Raw genomic sequence first — 26,288 nt, 5'->3', positions numbered from 1 at the left:
TGCTAACCGAGCCAGAAGCGTATACACCCCTACTCTTTGTTACGTGCTCTGGGGTACTTCCCATGAATAAGACACTTCTCCACCCCACTGATGTTGGCCTGGGCCATGTGACTGCCTTTAACCCATGGAATATAAGAGAGTGACAGATGCTGCATCTCAGCACAAGTTGTAGCAGCCACTCAGCCATGTCTCTTCTCCCCCAGCACAGAAAGGGCATGTCCTAGATCTGGGCTATTCCTGAACCCTGGGGTGCATCATGAAAAAGAGGCCCAAATCAGAGCTGATTCGAGCTTAGGTGTGCAACTCCTAAACACAGTCAAATATAATGTAGAAGAGAAAGGAACCTTCGTTGTTTGCAAGCCACTGACTTGGAATTTTATGTTCTACAGATGGTATTGGTGAGAGTTTGTCTTTTACAATGCCATCAGAAAAATTCTCACAAACTGAAGAATCCGTCCAACATTAGAGACAGTTGTTGAAATGGAAGAGGATGTCAGATCTTTTTTGTTCAGTTCCATAGAGTTTGGACCCAGAAGGATGACGGCTGGTGGGCATTATGTTAGCATCTGCACAGGCAATAATACCTGCCTTCATCTAAGGAGCATGTGGTCTAGGACAGGGGTGCAAGTTGTTTTCTGTAGAGGGCCAGAGAGGAAATATTTTAGTTTTGTATGCCAAGAGGCAAACTTGAGGAGATTACGTAGGTATATATAGAACCATTTAACATTTGACAATTGAAAAATGTAGAAGATATTCGTAGCTCTCGGGTCATACAAAAGTAGGTGGCAGGCCAGATCTGATCTGGTGGCTATAGTTTGCTAACCTCTTCTCTAGTGGCTAAGTGGTTACATATTCACATAAATGAGTATTTCCAGTGAGCAAATAATAAGTAAAACACTTAAGGCCTTTTTGAAGCTTAGAGAAGAGACACAAACCAATTGGGGATTTTATAAATGACTTTTCAACAGAGAGGATGCTTGAGTGAATCTTAAATATCAAGTAAATGCCATTGAGTAAATAGAGAAAGAGATAGAAAGAATATGATTCCATGAACAAAGACACAAGTTTTTTAAGTCACATGACATGTGCATGTAAACTAGACTTCTTCCCATTAGCGCAAGAGTAGCACATAATACGAACAAAGTCCCAAAAACTTCCCAGCATAACTTGTCCAGCTACGCTACCCATTGAGACCATATCAACACACACCTACGAACACAGGTATTCGCAGCCAGCTCAGGCTGCCATAACAAAATCCCACAGACCTGGCGGGTTAAACAACAGGAGTTTATTTTCTCACAGTCCTGGAGGCTGGGAAGTCCAGGATCAAGGTGTGGGCCAGTTAGTTTCTACCAAGGTCTCCTCCTGGCTTGCAGACAGCTGCCTTTCCACTGCATCCTCAGATAGTAGAGAAGAAGGACATGCTCTCTGGTGACTTTTCTTATAAGGACACCAAACCTATTGGATCAGGACCCCACCCTTAGGACCTCACTTAACCTTAATTACCTCTTTATAGAACCCATCTCCAAATACAGTCACACTGGGGGGTACAGCTTCAATGTATGAGCTTTTGTGGAGGGAACAATTCAGTCCACGGCAATAGGTGATCCAATTATGTATCATGATTTGCACATAATAATTTACTTCTATTGCTCCTTTCCTTCTTCCTCATATACCCAAACTTGTGAGGTTTCTTGCCATGGAGATAGGAACTTGCATTTTTACTACCCCATTCAGAAACTATTGATGCTATTAGGGAAAAAATTCAACAAGCATGCTTCTCATTTAATCAAAATAGGATTTCTCGACAAACACAATTCTCCGGTTTTGATTAGGAAGACTCAGAATGATGGACAGTTATTAAAGCCAGGATACCAGGAAGCGAATTTGCAATACCATCACGTCCACCTACAGATTCCGCAGAACTGCCCATTATCCACATTTACTGTCATGTTGGGTTTCAGAAGCGATAAATGCTGTTGAGATGAGTAGGTGCTGGTTTCAAAACTGGACATATTTTTCCTCTTTGTCCAGCATTTTTGTGGTAACCATATTCCTCTTTGTAAACTAAACAAAGTAATTTGTTTGATTGGTTTTTATTCTCTAACAGTTAAGACAAGGTGATACAAACAGAAAAGAAATGTTTTACATAGGAACTGTTATCTGATATTTTGGCAACCAAAACTATTAAATCGCACCTCGAGGCTGTGTTTATACAACGAAGCTTGATTGCCCGGGGGGATTTCAAGGTTCTGATGAGCTTTCTGAAAAAATACATTACTTGTTGATGTGACAATGTGTGGATTGTGTTTTATTCAAGTTCTGTAGAAGCTGATAATCTCTCTACAGATCAGTGTTTTTGTGATAATATTCCAGATAGGCATCCTTTATGTAAGAGTGACGGTGACAAATTCCCACTGAAGTACATTAATAATTCCATTTCTACTAATGTGCAATTACAAATAAAGATGATAAATTGAAATCACATCTCCTGTTGCGTAAGGGGCTGGTTAAAGAAAAGCAGAGATTTACCGAAAAGTATCATTTCCCATCCCCACTATTCTTTTCAACAAACATAGTGCATCTATCGTCTCTGTTATGGAGAAACGTTACTTTACACTGAACAGCTATTAATCCCCAATGCCAGCTTCATTCCTAAAACATTGACCAAAACCCAAAACGCACAGGTATTGTGACTGAATAAGACGTGGCCTCTGCCTAGAAGTCAGAGTAAAGCAAGAAATGCATATATATGGAAGACTGTACTTAATTTTAAAAGATAATCATTGCATACACTATTGTAATAGAGATAAGAAATTCTGGTAGGTATATATGTATATATGTCAAACTAGACAAATACAAATAACAAAGGTAAAATTATTTTCTAATTATTATGATATATAATATTGGGAACCTGCACACACATGTACATACATGTACACACATGTACACACACAGCCATGTTCTCCACCCTTTTCTGGGAAAATAGGACAATTCAAGTGACTGCCTGTTGGAGTAGCTGTAAGGAAGATCCATGCAGCTACTAAAGATTATACCAGAGAAACTCTGAGGGACACTTTAATGCCAAGCTTCTTTGATTCCATGAGTCGAAGACATTCTAACAAAATAAACAGCAGAAAATGCACTGAATGCACTTTAAAAAATATTCATAGGGTGAGATTAACCCTATTTAATATCCAGTGCAGGAATCCACTCACAGTGCTTCTGAAACTGCATCCGGATCACTTGGAAATCTCAACAGATTTGCAGATTTTAATTCAGTAAATGCCTGAGATTTTGCATCCTCGACAAGTTCCCTTTGCTTATCAAGTCATTCACCTACTTTCAACCCTTGCCTGGGGAAAAACAAAACCAAACAAAGATGTAATCCCCAAGTGAGTAGATGTTCTAGGGCAGTAGTTCTCAAAAGGTTGTCCACACACCAGCAACATCAGTATCACCTGGGAACTCGCTAAAAATGCTGATTCACGGACCTCACCTAGACCGACTGAACCAGGAACTCTGGGGCTGCCGCCCAGGAATCTGTATTTTAACAAGCCTATGATGGACACTAACGTTGCAGAACCATGATTCTCAGCACGGCTTGGGAAGGGAGTCAGCGCTGCTGAGTGAACTACAGTTTATCAAGGATGGTGACCCTCTGAGACCGTATGATGCCAGCAATAACAGCACCACACCCCTCCCCATCAGACAAACCAGGGGGTCCTTGGACCCCACTCTCTGTTGACTGTCATTCAGAAGGTCCGGAGTAAATGTGGGAATCTATTACTTTAAACTTGTTTATGGGCAGGTTTTAAACTCATTGAATCAAAGACCACTTGGACTTAAAGGGGTGGGAAGGCTGACTTTTAATACTTAAACTGTAAAGTGTGAGAAATATATACTCATAACAGACCAAACATTTCTGGAGACTCTAAATGGACGTCCACTGAGGGAACAGAAAGAGGCAGATCAGAGCTGTCCCTACCAGACACCTCTTAATGTACAATAAGCAGTGATGTGACACCACCATCCCTACTCAACAAAAGCACAAATTAATTCTTATATTCAGTACATATTAATTCTTAATGTATCCCTGTGTAACGCCCAACTTTGCAGTTTTCCCCTATAAATAGTAGACAGTGTGTCTATGAGCTCATGAATTAGCATCTTTTAAGTTTTTAAACACAATTATCTTGTCTATCTGCACGATACACTCTGCAGGTTAAACATATTCATTCTCCAGATACTTTATCCTGAAATGTGGTGGATTTTTATCTCCTCCCTTCTGAATTGTCTATCAGCTCTTTGAGAATGAATGGCTCATAGGATGTTGATTTTCTTCTTTGTGTCTTTGTGAAATTTACCAAAATACACAATAAACAGATGCTACTTCTATCCTCCGGAAAAACAAGTGTGATACAAATTAAACGTAGAATTTTAGTCATAGTTTAAATATCGAACCCTTTGTCCTGATTATTTCCGACTTGCTGATTTCAGTTTTTTGGTTGATTTCTTTGCCTGAATTCAGCAGCTTCTTCAAACCAGTGGCTCAAATGGAACTTCTGGTCAACAAAACCTTAAAATCTCTTTTTTTTAGCTGAATGGTTTGCCTAACACATTTCTCCATACTATTTGTACAGTTAGTTTTTAACCATAAATGCTAGATTTTATACTTGTAATATTGATATTACTTTATGTCAATGTTATTTTTAAATTTCATGGTTTTATATAAGATGACCAAATACTTTCTTGTTTCCTTTTTGCCCATCCTCCCTTTTATTGTTTGACTGCCTGAAAACAGATATCCTCATTATTTTCACTGCCTGTATTCCAATAAAATTTTATTTACAAAAAATAGGTAGTGGGCTGGATGTGCCCATGAATGCCGTTTGCCGACACTTGACCTAAAAAAAATTTGTTCATACATATAAAAGGAGAAAATAATCACATACTTAGTTTCTTATATCAAATTATAATTTTATGTCAATATTATAAGCAACAATTTTATAAATGTTTAAATCCGAGGAAACCTAAATTTAAGGGAACACGAAAATTGTTTCCAAGCTATCGGGTCTGCAGTAAAGTTTAGTAACTTTTTTTTTTTTTTTTTTGTGATACGCAGGCCTCTCACTATTGTGGCCCCTCCCATTGCGGAGCATAGGCTCCGGACGCACAGGCTCAGCGGCCATGGCTCACGGGCCCAGCCGCTCCGCGGCACGTGGGATCTTCCCGGACCGGGGCACGAACCCGCGTCCTCTGCATCGGCAGGCGGACTCTCAACCACTGCGCCACCAGGGAAGCCCAGTAACTTTTTATATAAGCTTTGTCAGCGTATTTCATTGCTTCCCACAGTATTTTGTCTACTCAGGGTAAAAGAATATGAATAATAAAAGAAATGCCAGAAAAGAAAACAGAAGATCCACGCTACAATATCATCAACATGGTCCTGGGAACAGTGGACACAAGAGCAGAACCTACCTTGACAGGAAATCCGAGAAGGAAAGGCGGACAGGGTATCCGTGTCTGATGATCTTCACCATCTCCAGGACCCCAATGTATTGCAGCTGAGCAGACACGTAAAAATTATCAAAAGTATCTGGTAGCCTCGAGTTATTGGGCTTGATGCAATGAATAAAGTGTGGAGTGCACTTCTGAAGTTTTCCAGTAATATCCGTCAGAGTTTTCTAAGGAGAGAAGTAAAGCACAACTGATTCCCCAAAGAGGACACCGACTGACAAGGTAAAGCAATTTTTAAATAAAAATCTTTATCTTCAATCCATGATTCTTATTTATTATGCATTCACTTGCTTTGTGTGTGTGTGTGTGTGTGTGTGTGTGTGTGTGTATGCTTACTTTTTGGAAGGTCCTTAAGTGCTGAAAATGGAGGAGAATTCCATGTAAACCCTCTACAGTTGATATAATCAAAATGGAAGTTTTTGAAATCTGAAAACTTCACTAACCCTGAGTTGCGATGCAATGGTGGCCGGGCCTCCCCGTTCTAGTCTTTGAAGAAATGTAGAATTTCCTTTCTTTTTTAATAACTGTAATGAAAACAAAAGGAAAGGGTGAGCAGGTTTATTTTACTAAATTCCAGTTTAGAGGGAAAAAAATGAACCCTCTGATTCATATAAACTCACTTACAGGCAGATGTAGATTTAAAACAGACTATAAAAATCAGTTTTTTTAAAACAAATGATTTTCTGTAATGGTACCACGAGCTAGAAAAATGGGCAACTACATGTAAAGTAACCATTTCTGTAGCTTTCAAGTCCATGGCTGTCACGAACCTGCATCTACTTTCATTTGAGAATAGACAGATGTTGACTTGCTTGGTGGTACAGTAAACTCCCCCGGTATCCTGATTGTATTACTAATTGTGCATGTTTATCATGAAATGTAGCTTACTCTGCGGTAAAAGGATACAATGGATATTTTACATGACAAAGATTGGATGTTTTAACAATCACTGGTTTGTTCCGTAAGTTTAACTATAATCAGTGTCCTACTCATTTTTTCTTTCCCTTCCTTTTCTTTTTCTCTTTTTTAATGACTAAAAGGGGTTAGTAAATTACTTGCCTGTGAAAAATGACAGTAGACTGTTTTCTTCGATAAGTAGTTACATATAGCTCTTAAAAGAAAATAATTCATACGTAGCAAAGATTAAATAATAATGCAGATAAAAGAAGTCAGTGAAAATGAAGCCAGTGGGTGAAGAACGAAAGGCAGAAAGTAATTAATTAAATCCCACCAGGGGTTAAAAGAAACCTCAGCCACTAATGTACTATTACATTTCACGAAATCACACAGACTGAGACCAACAGATCTATCGATCCAAAATCATTTATCTTAAAATAAAAGGTCTCGATAGAACAAAAAATTTGATGAAACATCCTTGTCAATATGGTGCTATTGCTATCATGGCAATAGCTCACTTCCTTCCGTCGAGATGAACTGTCAAGCTGAAAAGATCAATTGTAACTGACAAGGGAATGGAAAACGAAGCGACTGGTCTAAGATCAACTTGTTTTCTACAAACACAAAGCCGAACGTGATGCTCAGTTGAAGGGTGGGTAGATGGCTACCCTGCTGGTCACAGGGATGGGTGTGCAGGGGTGAGGACCCTCGGAGGGAAGAGAGGAATGGAACACTTAAGGAAAAATCATAATAAATAAATCTTCATCCCTTGAAATTGATCACTCAATTTCCCTTTCCGGGTGGAGGAACTGCTGTGAATTATCTCGCTTTTGCAGTCCTTCAGGGAAAAGACTAATGGCATCTATGCCTGGTAATGTTTAATAATTAAGGTTAAAAATTACAGTTTGGAGGTGTGTGGCGATTTCTTGCTCATGGTTTCCAGGGTGACTGCGAAAGGAAAGGCCAGAAGTTTCAGCGAAACCACCAGGAATAGAGATGGAGCTTTACAAGGGGAACACTTTGTCTTTTTTATGTAAAAGATGCCATTTTATATGCAGTGAGATTGAATTCCTGTGATGGTCCAGTTCTGGAACAACTATATCAAAGGACCCTTAAATCTAGGGTCTAATGGCTAAACATATACACACACACTCAGGAGGACACACACACACACACACACACACACACACTTCTAATACACTACACACATTTCTGCCATTCTTCTATAATACAGTTGACTTTAATTATGCTTTTATTTTAATTGGTAAGTTAAAATGCAGTTCAGCAAGCTACAGTGACTGAATTTCTAAGATTGATTGTCCTGGACACCTTCCCAACCATATTTCTCATTTTTTCAGAGTTTTTATAAAGGCAAGCAAAACAAACTGGGCTACGACTGGGCACTGAATTCATAAACATAAAACATTTCAGTCTGAAACAACTCTTCACTGTATTTTTTGTTCTATTTTACAAATCGTCAGAATCTTTAGGTTGTAAGTACAACCACGCTGGTGTGGGACAAATACCCGTTAAATGGCACAGATGAAACTGTTTGCGGGGCAGGAATACAGACGCAGACGTAGAGAACGGACGTGTGGACACAGGGCAGCGGTGGTGGGGTGGGATGAACTGGGAGATTAGGTTTGACATAAATACACCACCATGTGTAAAACAGATAGCTAGTGGGGACCTGCAGGACAGCACAGGGCTCAGCTCGGTGCTCTGTGGTGACCTAGAGGGGTGGGATGGAGGGGAGGGAGGTCCAAAAGGGAGGGGATCTATGTATACATACAGCTGATTCACTTCGTTGTACACCAGAAACTAACACAACATGGTAAAGCAACTATACCCCAATAAAAAATTAGTATAATGCTGAAATAAATTAAAAATCTACGGAACTCTAGGACCTGAAAAATACACTATGTCTATATGAGAAACTACAATTTATTGTTTAGAGACCTGAAGCCTCTGAAGTGATTAATATCAACAGAATAAGGTAGCTCAGTTTATCCCCTTTAATCCTACTGTCCCTGAAGTTACGTCCCATTCATCAAAAAGACAGTCACAGGATGAGATGTAAAAAGGGTGCTGCACAGACAACAACTAAAATGACTGCTACTCTATTTGCTGTCAAATTTTCACTCCACTGCACTTTCTTATAACTGTCCTCTCTCAGAGGGCTGTACTTTCGGTAAGCAGGCTTTCCTTTAATGTTTTCAATTAAAATATCAATTTATTTCCATGAGCATTGAGGATTGTGCTTGTTTTTCTTTAAAAGAAGCAGCAAATGTGCTAATAAGCAAACTTCAAAACAACCAGACACGAATCATAAAAACTCCTACCTTACTAAGTTCTGGATAATTCCTGTTTTCTCCAATCATTGAAGAAGCTGTCATTTTCTTACTGAGCCAGGCAGATTTATGTCCTCTGAATTTAAAAGAAGGAGAGGAAGGTACGAGGGCTCCTGTTGGTGACAGTTTCGACTGGAACAGATGATTGATCATGACATTTTCACTAGCTAGGAAATAAATAAATGAAGATTGTAAGCGGCATTAAAATCGTAATTCATGCAAGCGTTAAGCTCACACGTCATCCAAGCGTTCTAACCACTAAAACATTCTGAGTGGGGAGGGAATTTAGGAGTCTGCCTTTCCTTTTGCCTCTTTTTCATTTTCCCCACTACTCATCACGCTGTTTGATAAATTCTGACCTTTTTTTGCCCTTGGGCCAGATCCCATGCTCTCCCGTCCCCCACCTGAGCCCTGAATCCCTTGCTCTAGAACTGAGTGGCTCTTACTGCTCTCCTAACAGCCAGACCGGATCGGACCTGCTCAGACCTAAGGGGCCTCAGTGCACTTGACCAAGTCATGAAATGGTCTTGGTCAGCAGCTCTCCATTCCAGGAAAATAACTGCTGGGGACACACGTCCCCAGGAAGAACCTCTCTCCGAGTGGAATGCAGACATTGGGGAGCCCCTGTCTCATTCAACTGTCTCAGCTGTTAGGGGGAAAAGTGCCTCTTTTTCTGATCCAGTTAAGCTGGAAAGGTGAAAGCAAGTTGATATATTAGGTGTTAGGTTATAAAAATTCTGGTAATTCTGGGTCCATATGTCTTTCTTGACACCTCAGGGAGAAATGGGCTCATGAATGGATGGACACATTTGAATAGCAAAGTGAAAACCATGTCTGTGACGGTTAAGGATCTAGAAGGCATGTTTCTTGGGTTACTTCTATCTGTATGTGGACAGTTTTTAAGCCTTAATTTCCTTTTCTGTGAAATAACCACCCGAGTACCTACTCTGTGGATTCCCGCAAGATTAAAGTGTGATGTAACATGCATAAGTCATTCATCGGACAGCTGGCAGCGTTCAGGAGCAAAGTGGTTTAGTTTCCACCATTTCTGCACTCAGATTATTTTGTTTGCCCAGCTAATGTATTTATTAGCAGTGCCTTGAGTGAAAAGTCGCTATATGAATAAACAAATAGGGAGCTAGGAGGAGGGTCAGAGAAGGGAGATACAATTATAGATTACAGGAAGGCAAAAAGGAGCCCTGTGGTGTTGGCTGGAAATTATAGGTATCACGATAATATACTGCGATATATCTATCCATATCTATATCTATATATACACACACACATATCTATGCAAAATCTATGCCTATATCTTAAATTTCCTAGTTCTGAAAGGATCTAAAAGCAATGACACGCCAGTTGCAATGAGCTCACCCTGCCCCCATTTCTTAGTGTTTCTTAACACCATTCACTTCTAAAATAAATCAAGTCTTCTTGGATAAGTGGCCAATTCTGGATCTGAGGCAAGGTAGAAGATCCCAGAACACTTTGGAAAGCCAGAATGTAAGAAAGTACCCCAACAGACATGAGAACCTGTCAAAAGGACATAGGAACTAGCTTGGAGGGGTTCTCACTGGCCAAGTCTTGGGCAATTTTAGTATCAAAATAATGACCAAACTGGGCTTCCACTTCTTAAAATATTAATGTCATGAAGAAAAAGGAAAGCTGAGGAAATGTCCCAGCTTAAAGAAGACTGACAAGAAATGGCAAGTAAACTCAGCAAATGGTCCTGAATTGGGAGAAAAATGATGATGAAAGACATTAGTGGGATAATTGGTAAAGTGTTACATAAACTCTGAATTAGATATTGGTATCATATCAATGTTTAATCATCTGATAATTTACTGAGGATATCTACGATCATGTCCTTGGTCTTAGGATAGGGACCAAAGTATTTAGGCACAAAGACACTTTTGGCCATTCTCTAGTGGCTCAGAGAGTGTGCGTACATACACATGCACGCACACACGGAGATGGAAGGAAGGAGAGAGTGAGAGAGAAAAGGAGAAAGGAAATGAAAAAAGTCAATCTGGGAAAAGAGCACACGGGAGTTCCTTGTACTAATTTTGTGACTTTAAGTTTGAAATCATTTAAAAACAGTGAAACAATAAACATATAATACCATGGCCTATGTAACTTAATTAAAAATATTATTTATATTTCTAGCTAGTCTGTGGATGGACGGGACCACAGATAAATAGTGCAACTTGGTACTCCCATAACTGTGGAAAAAGGCTTTACTACATCTGTAAACACTAGACATAACTATGAACCGAAACATGTAAGTCACCTGTTTCTGTCCTTTCTCTGGATCACACACCCAGGCTGCATGAAGGTAAAGCAGGGGTAGCATCCCCCTACGATGGAGATGCCATCAGGCCTCACCCCTAACAGCAGAGCCCGGCCCATAAGCTGAGCCAGTGGGAGGTGAGAGCAGGTTCCTCGGCACATTAAAAAGAGAAATTCGGCCATCGTGTTGCCACCTAGAGCCTGAGAAGGAAGTCCCTAGCGAAGAGACAGCTTTGGCCTCCCTTCCCTATTTCTAGGAGTCACTTGCTGCAGGCATTTTTCTTCATGTCACCCTGTATACACGTTGCAATGGGAAGCATCCCTCTCTGGGCTCTAGACACAATGCACTGGGCGCCTTTCTGCCCGTAAAACGGGCTGAGCTAACTGAGGTGCCCACAGTCTATGAACAGGTCTGCAGAAATGCCAACAGCATCACCGACAATAAATAGTAAAATCTCCTCTACTCATAAGTAGACTTAAGAGTCTGGACTGTACCTGCTTCTTTCTGAGTCAAGTGGACTTGATTTCCCATCTTGGGCATCAACGAGGGCACTGTCTGTGTGAGCTGTGCCACCCAGTTCCCTGTCTGCACTGGTCAGGGGTGTCACAGACACAGCTGGATTTGTAGGGATCCTGCCACAGACCCTGCCTCCTTCCACACCTGGGAGCTTTTGGATAATATGAGAATTAAATCAGATGCTGTAAGCAGAGTACTTAGCAAGGTGCCTGGAGACAGGAATTACCACTATTATCTATAAATTACGCTTGCTTTTAATAACTATTTGCAGTGCCAAAACATTCCATAGATTCATAAAATACTATCACAACCATGCATCTTTGCTTGTGTGATAGAACGGGTAAGCAACTGTGGCCTGTGGGCCAAATCCACAGGCCACAGTTTTTGTAAATAAAGTTTTATTGAAATACAGCCACATCCATCTGTATTGTCTACGGTTGCTTCCTCATTATCATAGCAGAGTTGAGTAGTTGCAACAGTGAACTTACGGCTCGCAGAGTCTGAAATATTTACTCTCTAGCCCTCTGCAGAAAATGCTTCGCACCTCTTATATGAACACATAAGGGCACGTTGCAATTTTTGTCGTCTTGCTCAGATGTATGTATAGTCTAAAATATTTAGAATAAAATAAGATACGCCTGTTTTCTCTTGGCACTTGTTAGCAAGCATACACAAAAGAATGACTTTAAGATATAGGGACTCTGCTAAGATAAGCAGAATTGCAGTATCTGAAGCCATCATGTTTTCTTTCTAAATACATATTCCGTCACCGTGAAATACAAAAAAAGGAGGCCTAGTGCCAACTTTGAAAACATGCTGTATATTAGTTCTTCATAAAATACATGGATTTTATGTAAGTTATACAATTTTAAGTATGTTATGAATGAAAGTCCAAATATTTGAAAACTAGAAGGAAGATATTTCCAGTGATAATCAAGAAGATCAATTATCTCACTTCTTTCTTTTTACACAGTATTATTCCAAGTCCATGTTTTTATCATTAGTCTCAGCCTTTAAGAGAACTCAATAACCATACATTCTGAGAGGCAAGCAGAGTCATTCCCCATGAAAAGCAATATACTGCAACTCTACTATTTGATTTAAGGTAAATATATTCCTCCAGCCGGAAGTGATATGGATGTCTTATTTCCAGCTCAAAGGCATCCAACTATTTCATGAAAGGCTATGATATGCTTCTTTTCCCAGGAATGATAAATGGCTCCATCTCACTTAGAGCAACTTAAAGCACAAAGATGATACATTTTAATTCGTTGAAGAGGTTAGTAAGAAAATGTGAATCACTGCAGAACTTCTACTAAGAAAATAATTACTAGAGGAGATAGAACTATACATATACGTAAATTTATAGCTCTATATGTAAATACAGAGATATATATAATTATACCACATATAAACCCAGTACATCGTTTTACATATAGTATAGAATTATAGAGATATGCATAGAGATATGTATATAAAGTACTAAGGTTCACTAAGTAGATGTCACCTATAAATTTATATGGATATATACATATATGCATGTGTGTATGTATATATCAATTTGTACCCTCATTTTACTTTGTAAGCATTAGTTTTTTATAGCTGAAAGTACACAAGAATAAAATACCACCCTTAGCTGTGCTCCAGAGTCATCTTAAGTAATGAAACTCACCCTGCTGTATGGAAGCCATATGCATCTTCATCAGTCTTCACACAAGAGCTTCTTTATATTCACATGCCAAACTGGTGAAGGTGTTTTATATTTCTATCCGCTAAAAGCTTAGTTAAATTATGGTTTCTTCTAGACTCTAAATTAAATTGTAACCAGTGTGTAGCATGGCAAGCTCCATTCCTTATTATTCTGGGCATTAGAACACGAAATATAGTTCAATTATCCTTAGCTGGTGGCATATTTTATAGGGCCATGTTCAGAGACAGAGACATAAAGAATGTGTGGCATTTTAACCGTACGGGGAACACTTACTTTTCATTACAAATAGAAGATTCTGTGAAAGGGAGTCTTTATTTTTTTCAATTGCTCCAACAATTTCATACATTACCTATAATAAAAGAAAGTAGCATAATTACTAATGGTTAAACATGACCACGAAAGTAATTTCCTTTAAAGAATAACTTGACTCAGCGGCAGTTTTAAATTATTCATAAGAGCAGTGTCTTCAGGTCTTAGAGTTCTCGCTACAGGCAAGTTCAAAGCTCCCATTCCCAGGCTCTGATCGCCGGGGCCCTCCTCCAATCGCGAGTTTAGGAGAAAGGGGTGCTGACTCCGAGCCATCATAGCCTGTTTATTCTGAAAAAGCCTCACCTGCTCAGAAAACTCTCTAAACCAAGTAGGAAGACTTCATGACACCTTGGGAGGGAAGGAAATGAGGCGTCAGTTTGAGAAACGGAGCGCTGTCTTTATTAAAAAACTTAACATAGAGCTACCGTATGATCCTGCAATCCCACTCCTGGGCATATATCCAGAGAAAACTCTAATTCCAAAAGATACATGCAATGTTCACAGCAGCACTATTTACAAGAGTCAAGATACGGAAGCAACCTGAATGTCCACTGACAGGTGAATGGATAAAAACGATGTGGTATATATATACAGTGGAATACTACTCAGCCATAAAAACGAATTAAATAGTGCCATGTGCAGCAACATGGATGGACCTAGAGATTCTCATATTGAATGAAGTAAGTCAGAGAAAGACAAATATTGTATGATGTCACTTATATGTGGAATCTAAAATAATGATAGCAAATGAACTTATTTACAAAAGAAATAGACTCACAGATGTAGAAAACAAACTTATGGTCACCAAAGTGGATAGCTGGGGTGGGGAGAGATAAATCAGGAGTTTGGGATTAACAGATACACACTACTATATAGAAAATACTAAACAACAAGGACCTACTGTAGAGCACAGAAAACTATACTCAATATCTTGTAATAACCTATAATGGAAAAGAATCTGAAAAAGAGTAGATATTGAACAGATATGTACATATATATGTATGTATGTGTAACTGAATCACTTTGCTGTACACTTGAAACTAACACAACATTGTAAATTAACTACACTTCAGTAAAAAAAAAAAAGCATTCCTTTGGATAATTTAAGCAGTGAATAAAATCTGAAGTCCTTAAAACAAAGAAAATCAGGAAACAATTAATTCTGGATTATTCAAAGAACAGGTTTTTTTCTGTCACAGTTTACTCACGAACATATTTAAATGACTTTATTGTCTGGTTTTGCTGGTATTCCCATCTGGCCTGGGAGACTTGATTTTTGAAGAGAGACGTGGTTTTATTGTCTCTCTCAGCCTCAGCTAAGTGTGAGCTCCCAAGTGGGGTCCAGAGGGTCAGAACAGCCACAGGCTCATCGGGTTCAACAGCCGCTGCTGCTTCGCCACGGCTGGGTGTCACAGGCTGTCCTTTACCCCGGGTAGACCAGGACTGACCCCAAGGAGGGCAGCTGGTCAGTGATGTCTCTTTGTCCTGCATCACCATGAGGGAGTGTGGGTGGTTAGACCAGTGCAGGTGACAGTCACCCGACTCCTTGGGGAATTTTAACTGGATGGCCCAGAGGAGATTGTCTCATTGGCAGCAAGATGGAACTAGACAGAAAGAATCCATGAGAAAGAGGCTGAGTGGCCAGTGAGAGGAAGCTAGAAAAAGGCCAGATGACCCCCAGTGAGTCTTGGTTCCTAGCGGGTTTTCAAGTTCCAATGCCTAACTGTGTCATCCTTACAATAAAGCCTTGCTGGGATTTTATTCTTTCCTGTCACAAGAGCCTAAACGGCACAGAAATCCCAAGATACCCTGCAGATTCCCAGATTTTCCAACATGAATTTGGATCAGAAGACTGCTTGAGCTAAGAGCCAAAGAACTAAACAACTTTAAGATACTTCTCAATCATTACCTAATTATCCTGTTTGCCCCTAGGCCAGAACATGGCTTGCCAATATTAAAATGTAAGCTATATATCATGTTACATATTACACATTGTTGAATATAAACAATTTTTACATCATCTAGAGCAGTGGTTCTCAACCAGGGATGATGGTGACACTTACAGTGCCTGGAGTCTTTTGCGTTTATCACAACTGAAGGGTTGGAAGGACAGGGATGGTACAAGCGTCCTACAGTGCCCTGGACAGCTCCACAGTGAAGAAGTATCTGGCCCCCAATGACCATGGGATTGGGGTTGAGAAACCTTAACCTGGAGTTTGGCTTCTACACGCCTTCCTGTATTAGAGACAGCAGTGCCCAGAGACCACAGACACCCAGCTAAGCTGCTCTGCATCTATATGGACTTTGGCAGGTTATTTGATGTCCCAGAGCTGAGCCTGCATTGTAGGGTCCTCCTCTGTATGGTTCCAATCTATAATTCTAGCCTCTTCTTTTCACGGGCATCTGATGATTCTGAAGTAAACACATACACACACACACACACACACACACACACACACACACACACACACACACAGTTGGACTACCTGCTTTTTTCTAAGTACATTCCTTGCCTGTCTTTGCTCCTGTCGTGTCTTGCTTTGTGATGGGCCTTCCTGCTGTACCTTGAGGGAGTGACTATGGCTTGCTCAGCTCTGTCTCTGCAGCAACAGGCAAAATGCTGTGTCCACTGGGAAGATTCATTTAATGTTTGGTGAAATGAACTAAAAGGTTTCATTACATTGTGACCACATATAGCATAACGTTGAGCTTCCCCTTTTTATTTAAGATTATGTTGATGAGTCTTTCATTACCACAAGATCATGTGCTCTGGGAAGTCCTCATGAATGGCGTCCTGGTTGTACTTGGAGAGTTAGACAAAAAGCTAAAGGTCTCCCGTTAAAACTAAAGTTCAAAACCTCCCAGTTGGAGACACCAGCTAGAGAAGTTACGTGGAAAAGATATTTAACAAAATCCATACAAGTGCAAACACTCGAGAAGGGCAGTTTGGTGCTTGTAGGAAGCATGGCGTTGGGCAAAAGTTTTTACTTCATATAAAATTAATAAGTCTTGAAGCAGGTGAGCTTAATTATTTTGTGACAATGGGAAAACTGCTTTAGCTCTTTGAGTCTTTCTTTATGTGTTAAATTAATATTCTGCAAAGGCATTCCAAGCTTAAGGGCTTCTGAGCCTATTCCTAAGACAGGGATGATTACAGTCCTGACAGGATTTGAGTTGACAGCTCAACAGAAGTATTAGACATTACCCCCCAAGATAGCTTATTTTATCATAATTAATACAATAATGCTAACGACTCTGTGTTACATAAACTTGGCATTAGTGGAATGCTAATAACACATGGTTCCATATCATGTTTTTTTTTTCCTGGTCCCAAATCTGGAATCAAGTATTTCCTCAAGGAGCCCTTTCATATTTTACAGGAAAATTGTAATTAGAGACCTAGAGGTGCACAATAGCATAGTATTATCAAGCTAGTCAGTGTTTCTCGGACTTTTCAGGGGACGAGCTGAGAAATACATGCACACAACACACATATGTGTGCACATACATCTGAGATGGGTTTATTTTTTCTTTTTAAGGGTAAAATACAATCTGTTTCCAGACTTGGTCTTTTAATCATGATGATTTCCTCAATCCAATAAAGTTTGGTATTGGCCTTGTCAAAGGCAACTAGAAAATCTAAATAAATGATATCCACTCATGCCCGTTTATTATGTCCATAGATAACCTGCTCGCATCCCCTTTAAATACTTCTTAAACTTTTAATTTTGAGATAATTGTAGATGCACCGTTGTAAGAAGTAACAGCGATAGAGCCGGTGGACCCTTTACCCCATTCCCGCCAGTGATAACATCGGACAAAACCATCACCAGCAGGATATCGGCATCAGCGCAGGGAAGACTCAGGACTCTATTTCATATGTGGTGAATTGAGGTCATTTGTGTTTTCTGAGGAACTGGTCCAGTTCATCTAAGTCATCGAATTTATATGTGATGGTTGTTTGTAGTATTTATTCCCTTTTGATCTTTTTGTTGACTGCAGGGTCTGTATTCATATTTCCTGTTTTATTCCTGCTATTAGCAATTTGCGTCTTTTCTCTTTTTTCCTTGTCATTCCTTACTAGAGGTTTGTCATTTTTATGGTTATTTTAAGAGAACCAACTCCTTGTTTCATTGATTTTCTCTATTTTTAAAAAAATTCCACGCATTTTGCTCTGGGTTTGCTCTTGGATTGCCTTTTGTTTGCTTGTTCTGGGTTTGTTTTACTTTCCTTCTTCTAGGTTGTTGAGGTGGAAGCTTAGATGACTGACTTGAGACTTTCCTCTTTTCTAATATGTGTATGTAGTGCTATAAATTTTCCTCTTGGCACTGTTTTAGGCCTGTCTCAAAAGTTTGATATGTTGTATTTTCATTTTCATTCAGTTCAACATATTTTTGAATTCCCTTGAAACTGCATTTTTGATTTATGGATGATTTAGAAGGGCATTTTTTAGTTTCCAGGTATTTGGAGATTTTCCTGTTATTTTTCTCTTCTTGATTTTTAGTTTGAGTCCATTGTGATAGGAAAGCCCCAGTCTGTATAATTTCAATCCTTCGGAATTTTAGGTTTGGTTTATGGCCCAGAATATAGTCTTTCTTGAAGCATGGACTTGAAAAGCATGAGAATTCTGCTTCTCTTGGTTTACACATCTATAAGTGAGCAGATCCCATTGGTTGATGGTGTTGAGTTCTTCTACATCCTTTCTGATTTCCCACAAAGCTGTTCTATCAATTGAGAAGAGGACGTTGAAGTTTCCCACTTAACCTTCTGGTTAGTTGACTCAGCAGGGGAAGAGAGGCACAGCCTCATTACTGTCAAGTGGAGAATTCGGGGTCCCCGCTCAACCTCCTCTGACACAAAAGAAGAGGGGATTCTCATTGCCGCTGGGCAGGAGTCCTGGGTCTCCACTGGGCCTCCAGGAACACTTCCCTGGCTGCAGGGTGAGCAGGTGGAAGGGGTTGACGTGCCTCTCTACTGCCACCCCATTGGGCTCCTGGTGATTCAAAGGGCAGTGGGCCTCAGAGCCTAGTTAAATGGACAGAGGAATCTGTATGAATGGGAAAACAGCAAGGAGAAAAACTCAATGTACCCTAGGAATCACCCTAGCTCTGTGAGTCTGTGATGCCAGGGCGACAGATCAGGCCTGTCCTGTCTCAGCTGTGCCACTCGGGAGGGACGTAGCGGGCATTACTGGAATGGCAGGAGCAGGTTTCAGGCATGGGCCTTTCTAGGTCACTCAAGACAGCTCCTCTGTTCTCAGCCCCACACCTCCTTTTCCTGCTGGTTTATTGTTTGGGGGATGAAAGGAGAAAAAACCTGAAAGCACAAAAGATAGAGGCCAGGATAAAGGCTCTTTTTCCCCCTCTGTCTTTACATAACTGAAACTCAGGTGTTATTTTTTTTTCCTCTTAAGGATTCATGATATAAGTGACAGCATCCCTCATGCATGTAACAGAGAAATTTACATGCATACAGGTCCATACAAATCTTAAAGGGAATTGTCATGTAGTCAAAGGTTTCCTTTGGAATGATTCTGTTCAATAAAATGGCTCCAAAGGAGATTAAGCATTTTCCTCACGTTTCAGCAGTTAGCACACGCATCTAAACGCTTTGGTGAGGATGCCCAGTGAGAAGGGTGTAAGCTAGGGACCGCGGCCACGCGCTCCCTTTTTGGATGTACTTGCTGTAACGCTCCGGCACTGCAATACATACAATTAAAAGAAAAATTACGTTCGCTGTATATAAAAACAGGGGTTATAAAACTTTCGCCATGGGTGTGAATCACAGTCCATCAAGATACTTAGTCTCCCGGGTCCACAAAGAAAAGTTACGAAAGGCCAAAGCACATGCGTTGTCTTCCCAACTGGAGACTGTCAGGCTCAGGTTTGGCTCGTCTCCAAGGAAACTGAAGTGCAGGCGCGAGCGCGCTCCTGGGAAACGGCTCCATCCGCCATCTCTGATTTGAATCCCCTGAATTAAAGCGAGAGCAGTTGGCTTACTCCACGTGGGTAAGCAAAGCATGGGGCCTGCCCGAGCTGGGGCCTAACATCCTAACGTCTGTGGTCTCATCAGCCCCGCTCCAGGCGCTGGCACACGGGCGGAGGGCCATGCGAGGTCAAGGAAGGTGTGCCAGTCTGCCGTGCTCCCACCAGCTGCCCTCAGCTCCACTCCCCGTAGAACAGTCTCCTCCCTTCCCATCTCCAGCCTCAGAGGAGGCAGCTGCTTCACACGTCTCTGGGTCACCTCATCGTCTCCCATCTGTCTCAACTTTTCCTGGGGAACCGAATCCCTGTACTCCTTTTCTTCTGCCTGAAAATGTGGAGCAGTTTCTTTTTCAGGCTAGACCCCGGCTGACCTCCACCAGCCCCAATTTCTCGCTCTGTCTATTCCTGTCTTGGTGCTGACAGCTCAGCTGCTTCTACCTGCTCTGCAGCTCAAAAGGACAAGGAGAGATACCGTGTTCATCACTGTTCAGAACACCTGACGAGAGATAACAAAGCTCTTGAAGGTAGGACGGAAAGCCAGGAGAGCAAGGCAGTCCTAGAAGGGCGGAAGGATGGATGCAGACAGAGCGATAAAAACTACTCGTTCCGAGAAGACTGAGGGTGCAAGGAGATGGCATCGCAGCCCGTGAAATGAACCACGTGCAGCGAGCGGGGGGGTCTCAGCGTACCTGCAGCGAGGCCTCACAGGTTAGAGAAAAAGAAATGGAAACAAATAGAGCATGTCACTGTAGGCTAGAAACGTAAATGTCACAACCAACTCTCCATTCAGGCCAGAATCAGGAGGCCAACAGGAAACCACCTGAGTGGGAAAACAAGGGTGGAGAATTCTTAGGAATTCGCTACCTAGACTTCCTGCGTCTTCTTTGTCCTTCCTTCTCCTACTGGGCTGAGACGTTACCCATATTAACATATAAAACACTGCATTAGGATGAGAGCCTTTTCCAGAGTGGACACTCTACCTCGCAAGGCAAAATGTAAAGGACAAACTGAATTGCTAATTATAGTATCACCTAATTAATGTAGTTCCGATGTGGAAATCTGTATTTCCTGTATGTGGTTAAGTGCTAAAAGTTCAACTTCCTTTAATGAAGCTACCCTCAGTGATAACTAAGGCATTTCAGGACATCCCAGACTACAGCATGGACAGCTTACGTGTGCTTCTGGCGGCATTGATATTGCCTTTATATATGTGTGTGTGTGTACATATCTCTCTAAGGACGGTATTTGACTTGGACATCTCTGTCTATCTATGGGTCTATGGACCTATTGCTCTCACACCAATTTGAGGGCAGAGCAGTGATTGCTTTATACAGCAGGCAAATAGGGCCATAAATACTTTTACACAGTTTCTTCCCCCAGCACCTAAACCAAGAGGGAGGAGACTTCATGGAACGCCCTCACACACTTGGACAATGTCCCAGCACTTAGGGAGACACTGGGAACGGGTGATCGACCCCCACTAAGTAGCACAAAGTCAGAAATGGGCAGAAGGATGGGGTGCGTGTGAGGGAAGGCACAGCCCTGCTGCAAGAGGAAGGGCCGCTGTGTGTCAGCTCCAGAAAGTGGAGAGCAGGACATATTACGTTTTTTGATGAACTACAAAGGGTGTGATGAAGTTTCCTCATCTGGTCCACAATCCCAAGTTGGGTTACATCCTGCCCAAGAGGCTATATGTGAGGCTGAGAGGAGTGGGGTCCGGTGGAAAGCGTCAGAAACCAGGGCCCAGGAGAGCAGCCAGCTGGGGGGTTAGGGGGGGACAGCATCACCAAGGGCACGGCAAGGGCCTCAAAGCCCTCCCAGGGGAGCATCTCAGGGACGCATGGAAGCACCCAAGCCAGCATCAGCCCTAAATACCGAAAGGAGCTGTGTGCGTGAAGCCATATTGGGATGAAATGAGAGGACCCAGCACAAGAATAGACAGAAACAGGATGCTCCAGGCCACGGTACAGTGTCTCCTGTGTGGCTCAGGCTTGACGGGACTGGACGGTCAGCTAAAGTTCGTGGTTCTGATCACTACACAGGACCAGAAACTCCTCGTCTCTGAGTTGAGTCCGCGAGCACCAATGAAAGCAAATAAAGGACTTTCTATTACTTAGAAGAGACCAGAAATATCGCTGGAGCTGCCTGGGTTTTTTTCTGGTTAAAAGGAAGGGTTGGCCCAGCTGAATATATTTTAAAAAGTGGTGTGAACCCAAAACAAAAATCGAATCCTGATTACATCTCCCGAGTTGTGCATATTCAACTACCAGATACACGAAGAACGAGAGTGTTAAAACGATCTGGAAGATCTGATTTTTAAAAGAGAAACCAGAGTTTATTCTTCTACCAAAGGAGGTAAACTGGGAGGTAAAAATATGGCAAAGAAGGCAGGCGTCACCGCCACTGTTTCAGGACTATTATTAACAAGTCAAATCAGAATAATCACATTTAATCCTGGACAGTGTCACCAGGGAAACAAGAAGATAAATGAAATAAAAGCAGTTCATATGCCTTTAAGTAAAGAGATTCATTCATCCCTTTATTCATAATTCGCATTTCTTCCATCAGTTAGTGTTAGGACACTGTTGAAGGGACCCAAGAGGGGGAGGTGATGTGACCTCGGGCGCTGGAATACAAATGAGGGCTATTTGGATTCTAAGGGTAGGTGGGGAGAGAGTAGCTTGCATTTGGTAATTAACTGGGTTTCTGATTTTACCATGAGTTGAAAAGCGGGACAAATACAGCAAATCAGTTTTATTTACTTTTTTGAAGTCAGCTGAGAGAGTGTTTGGGAATTTAGTTTAGTTAGCCACTGGATCTGTTAACGTGAAGACGCCACTCAAGCAGAGATACTAAAAAGTAGACCTGTAGGTGTGAAGCCCACAGAGAAACAGACTGGAGAGACATGGGAGCCGTGTCATCTACGAAACTGAATCATGAGAGCATATAAACTCCTAGAAAGAGACATAAAATACTCTGCTGGGAATCATCAATATTTACAGAATGGAAGTAAATTCACTCATTAGTCAAATTCATAACCCCCTTCTCCACCATGCTATTTACATGATGCAAAATATAACCCCTAGGAAAGAGGTGGGATTCACAGCTGATAAAAATGGGCAACTTTTGAGATAGACTCTTGAGTTCACTATAGCACATTAGAATGTGTGTAAAGACTGGATTTTAGCAAAAGAAATAAGATCGTTTTTGGTAAATATAAATGGGTCTGATAATTTTTCATGCCTGGTTTCAGCTTTCTATCTGAGGTCTGCTGAAAAATGTCTGGATTTCATGCGTGGTGGTAAATTGATCTCTCTCTTGCATCAATATTTATAAGCAGAGGTTTCTGTTTTTTACTTTTCCATTAAGTGATTCCATCTAATAGTTTTGCTTGCCCTCATTCTGATCCACTTTAAGTTGATAAGTACTAATCAACAGAGAAAGTTATTAGAAGCACATAGTATTACTGTTAAGAGTCCTTATCTAGATATCTAGATTCTGGATATGGGCATTGAATTAAAATCACCACAACTGAAATTTATGAACATGCTTCATTGGTTCCTTTTAAGGAGAAAAAATACCAATCAACTTACAATAAGATATCAGTATTCTAGGAAATCTAGAGTTCCCTATTTATACATGTCTGTCAACCCATGAAGATAAAAGAACCAGTTAAATCTTTGAAAAAAACGGTAAGATTCCCTAAATAAGAGCCTGCATTTTCTCTTCCTAATAAAACTCTGGATAAGGAAACATTTATTAAGTCTACAAAAATGTATTTATGCCAAAGGTGAAATTGATGGAAGAAACGGAGCACAAGGGGCCTGGGGGAGTTAATTTTTATTCTTCTAAAAGTTTGCCCAAGAGGTGAACAAATACAGATGTAAATTAAGCTCTCTTTGTGTGGGTCAAAATGTCTTTGTCAAATAACCTTTAATAGTATCAGTTTGGCTTGGACCAGACAGGTTTCATTGTTATGTCTGGGGATTCTGCCTGGAGAAAAGAAAGAGGGAAATAAATGGAAACTTCCCTATTGATGAGTTCATCTCCTGTTCCCGCTGATTTAAAGGTTCAATTTCAGAGTCTTCTTGGGAACACTGTGTCCCCCACCGATCTCTGGAGATGAAGGCCAGGAGACAAACTACAGAAGGTGTTCCTGACACAGGTGACACAGGGAGATTGAAGGGACCGAGGTTTCACCCACATACATGTTATGTAAATACATCTGAGGACAGAGAGGTCGGCTTTCATCCCTCTGTCACCTAGCACGTTCTGCAGCCTCGATGAGATAGAGATCTCTGCTTCTCAGACGTCTGGGCAACACCGTAAATCTCAACCGACATATTTCAAACTTCATTTATTCCACAATAGGGGGAGATCCTTTTCAAGGAGAAGGGAAGAAAAGTTCAGGTATTTTATAGACTGGCCAGAAGTCAGTCTCTTCCACACATCACTCCTATCAGCAATGTTTTAGTAATTGGGTTCCCGGAAAGGTCTGTGGAAATCAGTGACATGATGATGACGATCAGGGTCTACAGTCTGGGATTAGGACTTCATCCGCCTCACCAGGACGTGATTTAGGAGGATGGAAAAGGAACCTTGATGAATACAAGCAAACCCCACCCCTGTAAAGACACACCCACGAGCACATTATATAATGGGCTATACATTCTCCTTCTGTTGTAAATTACATCTTGGAATATGTATGTAAATTGCAGAGAGCGCTTCAATTTTCTCAAGGAAAGTGATATTGAAAGGACCTTTAAAAATCTGCAGTAAAACTTCACACACCTGTGTGCTTGATTAAACTATTAGCCATAAAGCTAAATGGTAAAGAATATAATTTTTTACAAAAATTCTCTTTAATCAAGGCAGCGTTACCCATCACAAAAACCACCTGTATAGTCAGTGAAAAACAGAATGTCACATTAACATAAGGTGAAACATTTATCTAAATAGTTTTTCTTTTAATATTATAGTTTCCATAGATCGAGACAATCTCAATTTCCTGCACTTACCTTCCACTGAAGTCTTTCAAGTGTGATAGGAAGTACAAGAAAATACCGTACTATAACTTTGGTGGTTACGTATTCCTTATCATCTGCTAAAGCGCTATGAATAACATCATGATAAATAAAAAGAGATATTCTAACACATTTATAAAACATTTATTTATGCAACGTGGGCACATTTATAACACACAAGAATTAACAAGTATCTTTCTTAACTCATCAAGGACATTTACCAATGACTCAATTTGAGAAAGTCAGTTGGGCCTCTAGTATTCTCAATACAGCCAGTTGATTAGGTGATTCCCGAAATATTTTCAGGACCTCGACACTTGTGATTGATGAGTTTAAAATTTTGCCAGATATGGTGGTATTCCTGCCTGGAAAGACCTTCAGCAGTTGTTGGGGAAATAGGATTCGCATCTTTGAGACAACGTCTCCAAACAGTTGTACCTGCACTGATTGCTTGCCCACCACTTACCCTTCAGAACAAGTTTACGAGGTTCATAAGTATATTCCCCTTAATTACAAACCCCATGGGTATGCTAGCTGAGGGTCAGCGTATCCCTCAAAGTCACAGCAAGGGAGCCCCAAGTGCCCCAGTGCGTCTTCTCTGTTACACAACACAGATTTCATGACTGAGATAATAAACACTAAGATTTCAGCACATACCATGGTGGAGAGAGAAAGATATGGGAGTGGGGGGATGAGAAAGCTGAGACACTGTATTGTGACCTACTAGTCTGCAGTGGGTTGAATGGTGTGACCCCAAACTTCATGCCCACCCAGAACCACAGAATGTGCCCTTTTATGGAATAAGACCTTTGTGGAGGTAATTAGTTAAGACGAGGTCCTATGGATGGGAGGGGACCCTAAATCCAATGACTGGTGTCCTTAAAGAAGAGAAAGGGACACAAAGACACACGCAGAGAGAAAACCCCGTGAAGATAGAGGCAGAGACCTTGGTGCTGTGTCTACAAACCAAGGAACACCAACTGCTGGCAAGCCCAGAAGCTGGAAGAGAGGCTTCGAACAGATTTCTCTCAGAGCCTGTGGAGGGACCCAACCTGCGGACACCTGATTTTAGACTCCGGCCGCCAGAACTGTGAGAGAGGATACGTTTGCACGGTTTTAAGCCATGCTGGATGGGGGACATCGTAATGATGCCCCCAGGAGACTCACACATAACTGTATAATATTTGCTGAACCACTAAGCTCCACCAAGGCTTACTTCACCGGAAAACTGACACAGTAATATTTACAAAGACGGTTGTGGTGAAAATGTTTCCCAGGCACTCTGCAAATTGAACACTGCTAGGTAAGCATCAGGTGTGCTTATGGATGAGGGAAGAGACAGAGCAGGGAAATTCGGATCAGGACAAGAACTTGGCCTTGGGAAGATGCGTACGATTTGGAAAGAAAGAGGAAAGGGGCATTATGGGTGAGGACACCATGTGAGCAAAAATAGAGATGGAGAAATGCAGGAGTCATTTTCAAATGGATCAGATGTGTTAAAAGAAAAAAAAAACTACAATGCTATGAGTTAAAACTCCTCACTGCTGTTCTAGTCTGTAAACATTGACCCAATGAACACGTGCATTGTCTTCCTGGGGCTGCTGTAACCAGCACCCACTCTGGAACCTGGCATCCCTGCCCTCCTTGCCTGCTTCGCCAAGCTTCTGCTGGCCTGTGGCAGCATCA

The 26,288-nt window shown here is 41.2% G+C and overlaps 1 protein-coding gene across 4 annotated transcripts in view; it reads right to left on the bottom strand.

Annotated features, from left to right (window-relative positions):
- The window catches only part of MYO16 (myosin XVI), a 530,197-nt gene that overhangs the window by 120,580 nt on the left and 383,329 nt on the right, over positions 1-26,288 (bottom strand). For all 4 annotated transcript variants that reach the window (XM_030856764.2, XM_060288080.1, XM_060288082.1 and 1 more), the window contains exons 24-27: positions 13,559-13,634; positions 8,760-8,935; positions 5,964-6,044; positions 5,482-5,687 (exon numbers count right to left, since the gene is read on the bottom strand). In XM_030856764.2, the coding sequence (XP_030712624.1) occupies positions 5,482-5,687; positions 5,964-6,044; positions 8,760-8,935; positions 13,559-13,634 (539 nt within the window). The remainder of the gene's footprint in view (positions 1-5,481; positions 5,688-5,963; positions 6,045-8,759; positions 8,936-13,558; positions 13,635-26,288) is intronic.

This window comes from Globicephala melas, chromosome 18, assembly GCF_963455315.2.
Source record: "Globicephala melas chromosome 18, mGloMel1.2, whole genome shotgun sequence".
NCBI classification, from domain to species: domain Eukaryota; kingdom Metazoa; phylum Chordata; class Mammalia; order Artiodactyla; family Delphinidae; genus Globicephala; species Globicephala melas.
This window is presented reverse-complemented; position numbering and strand designations above follow the sequence as displayed.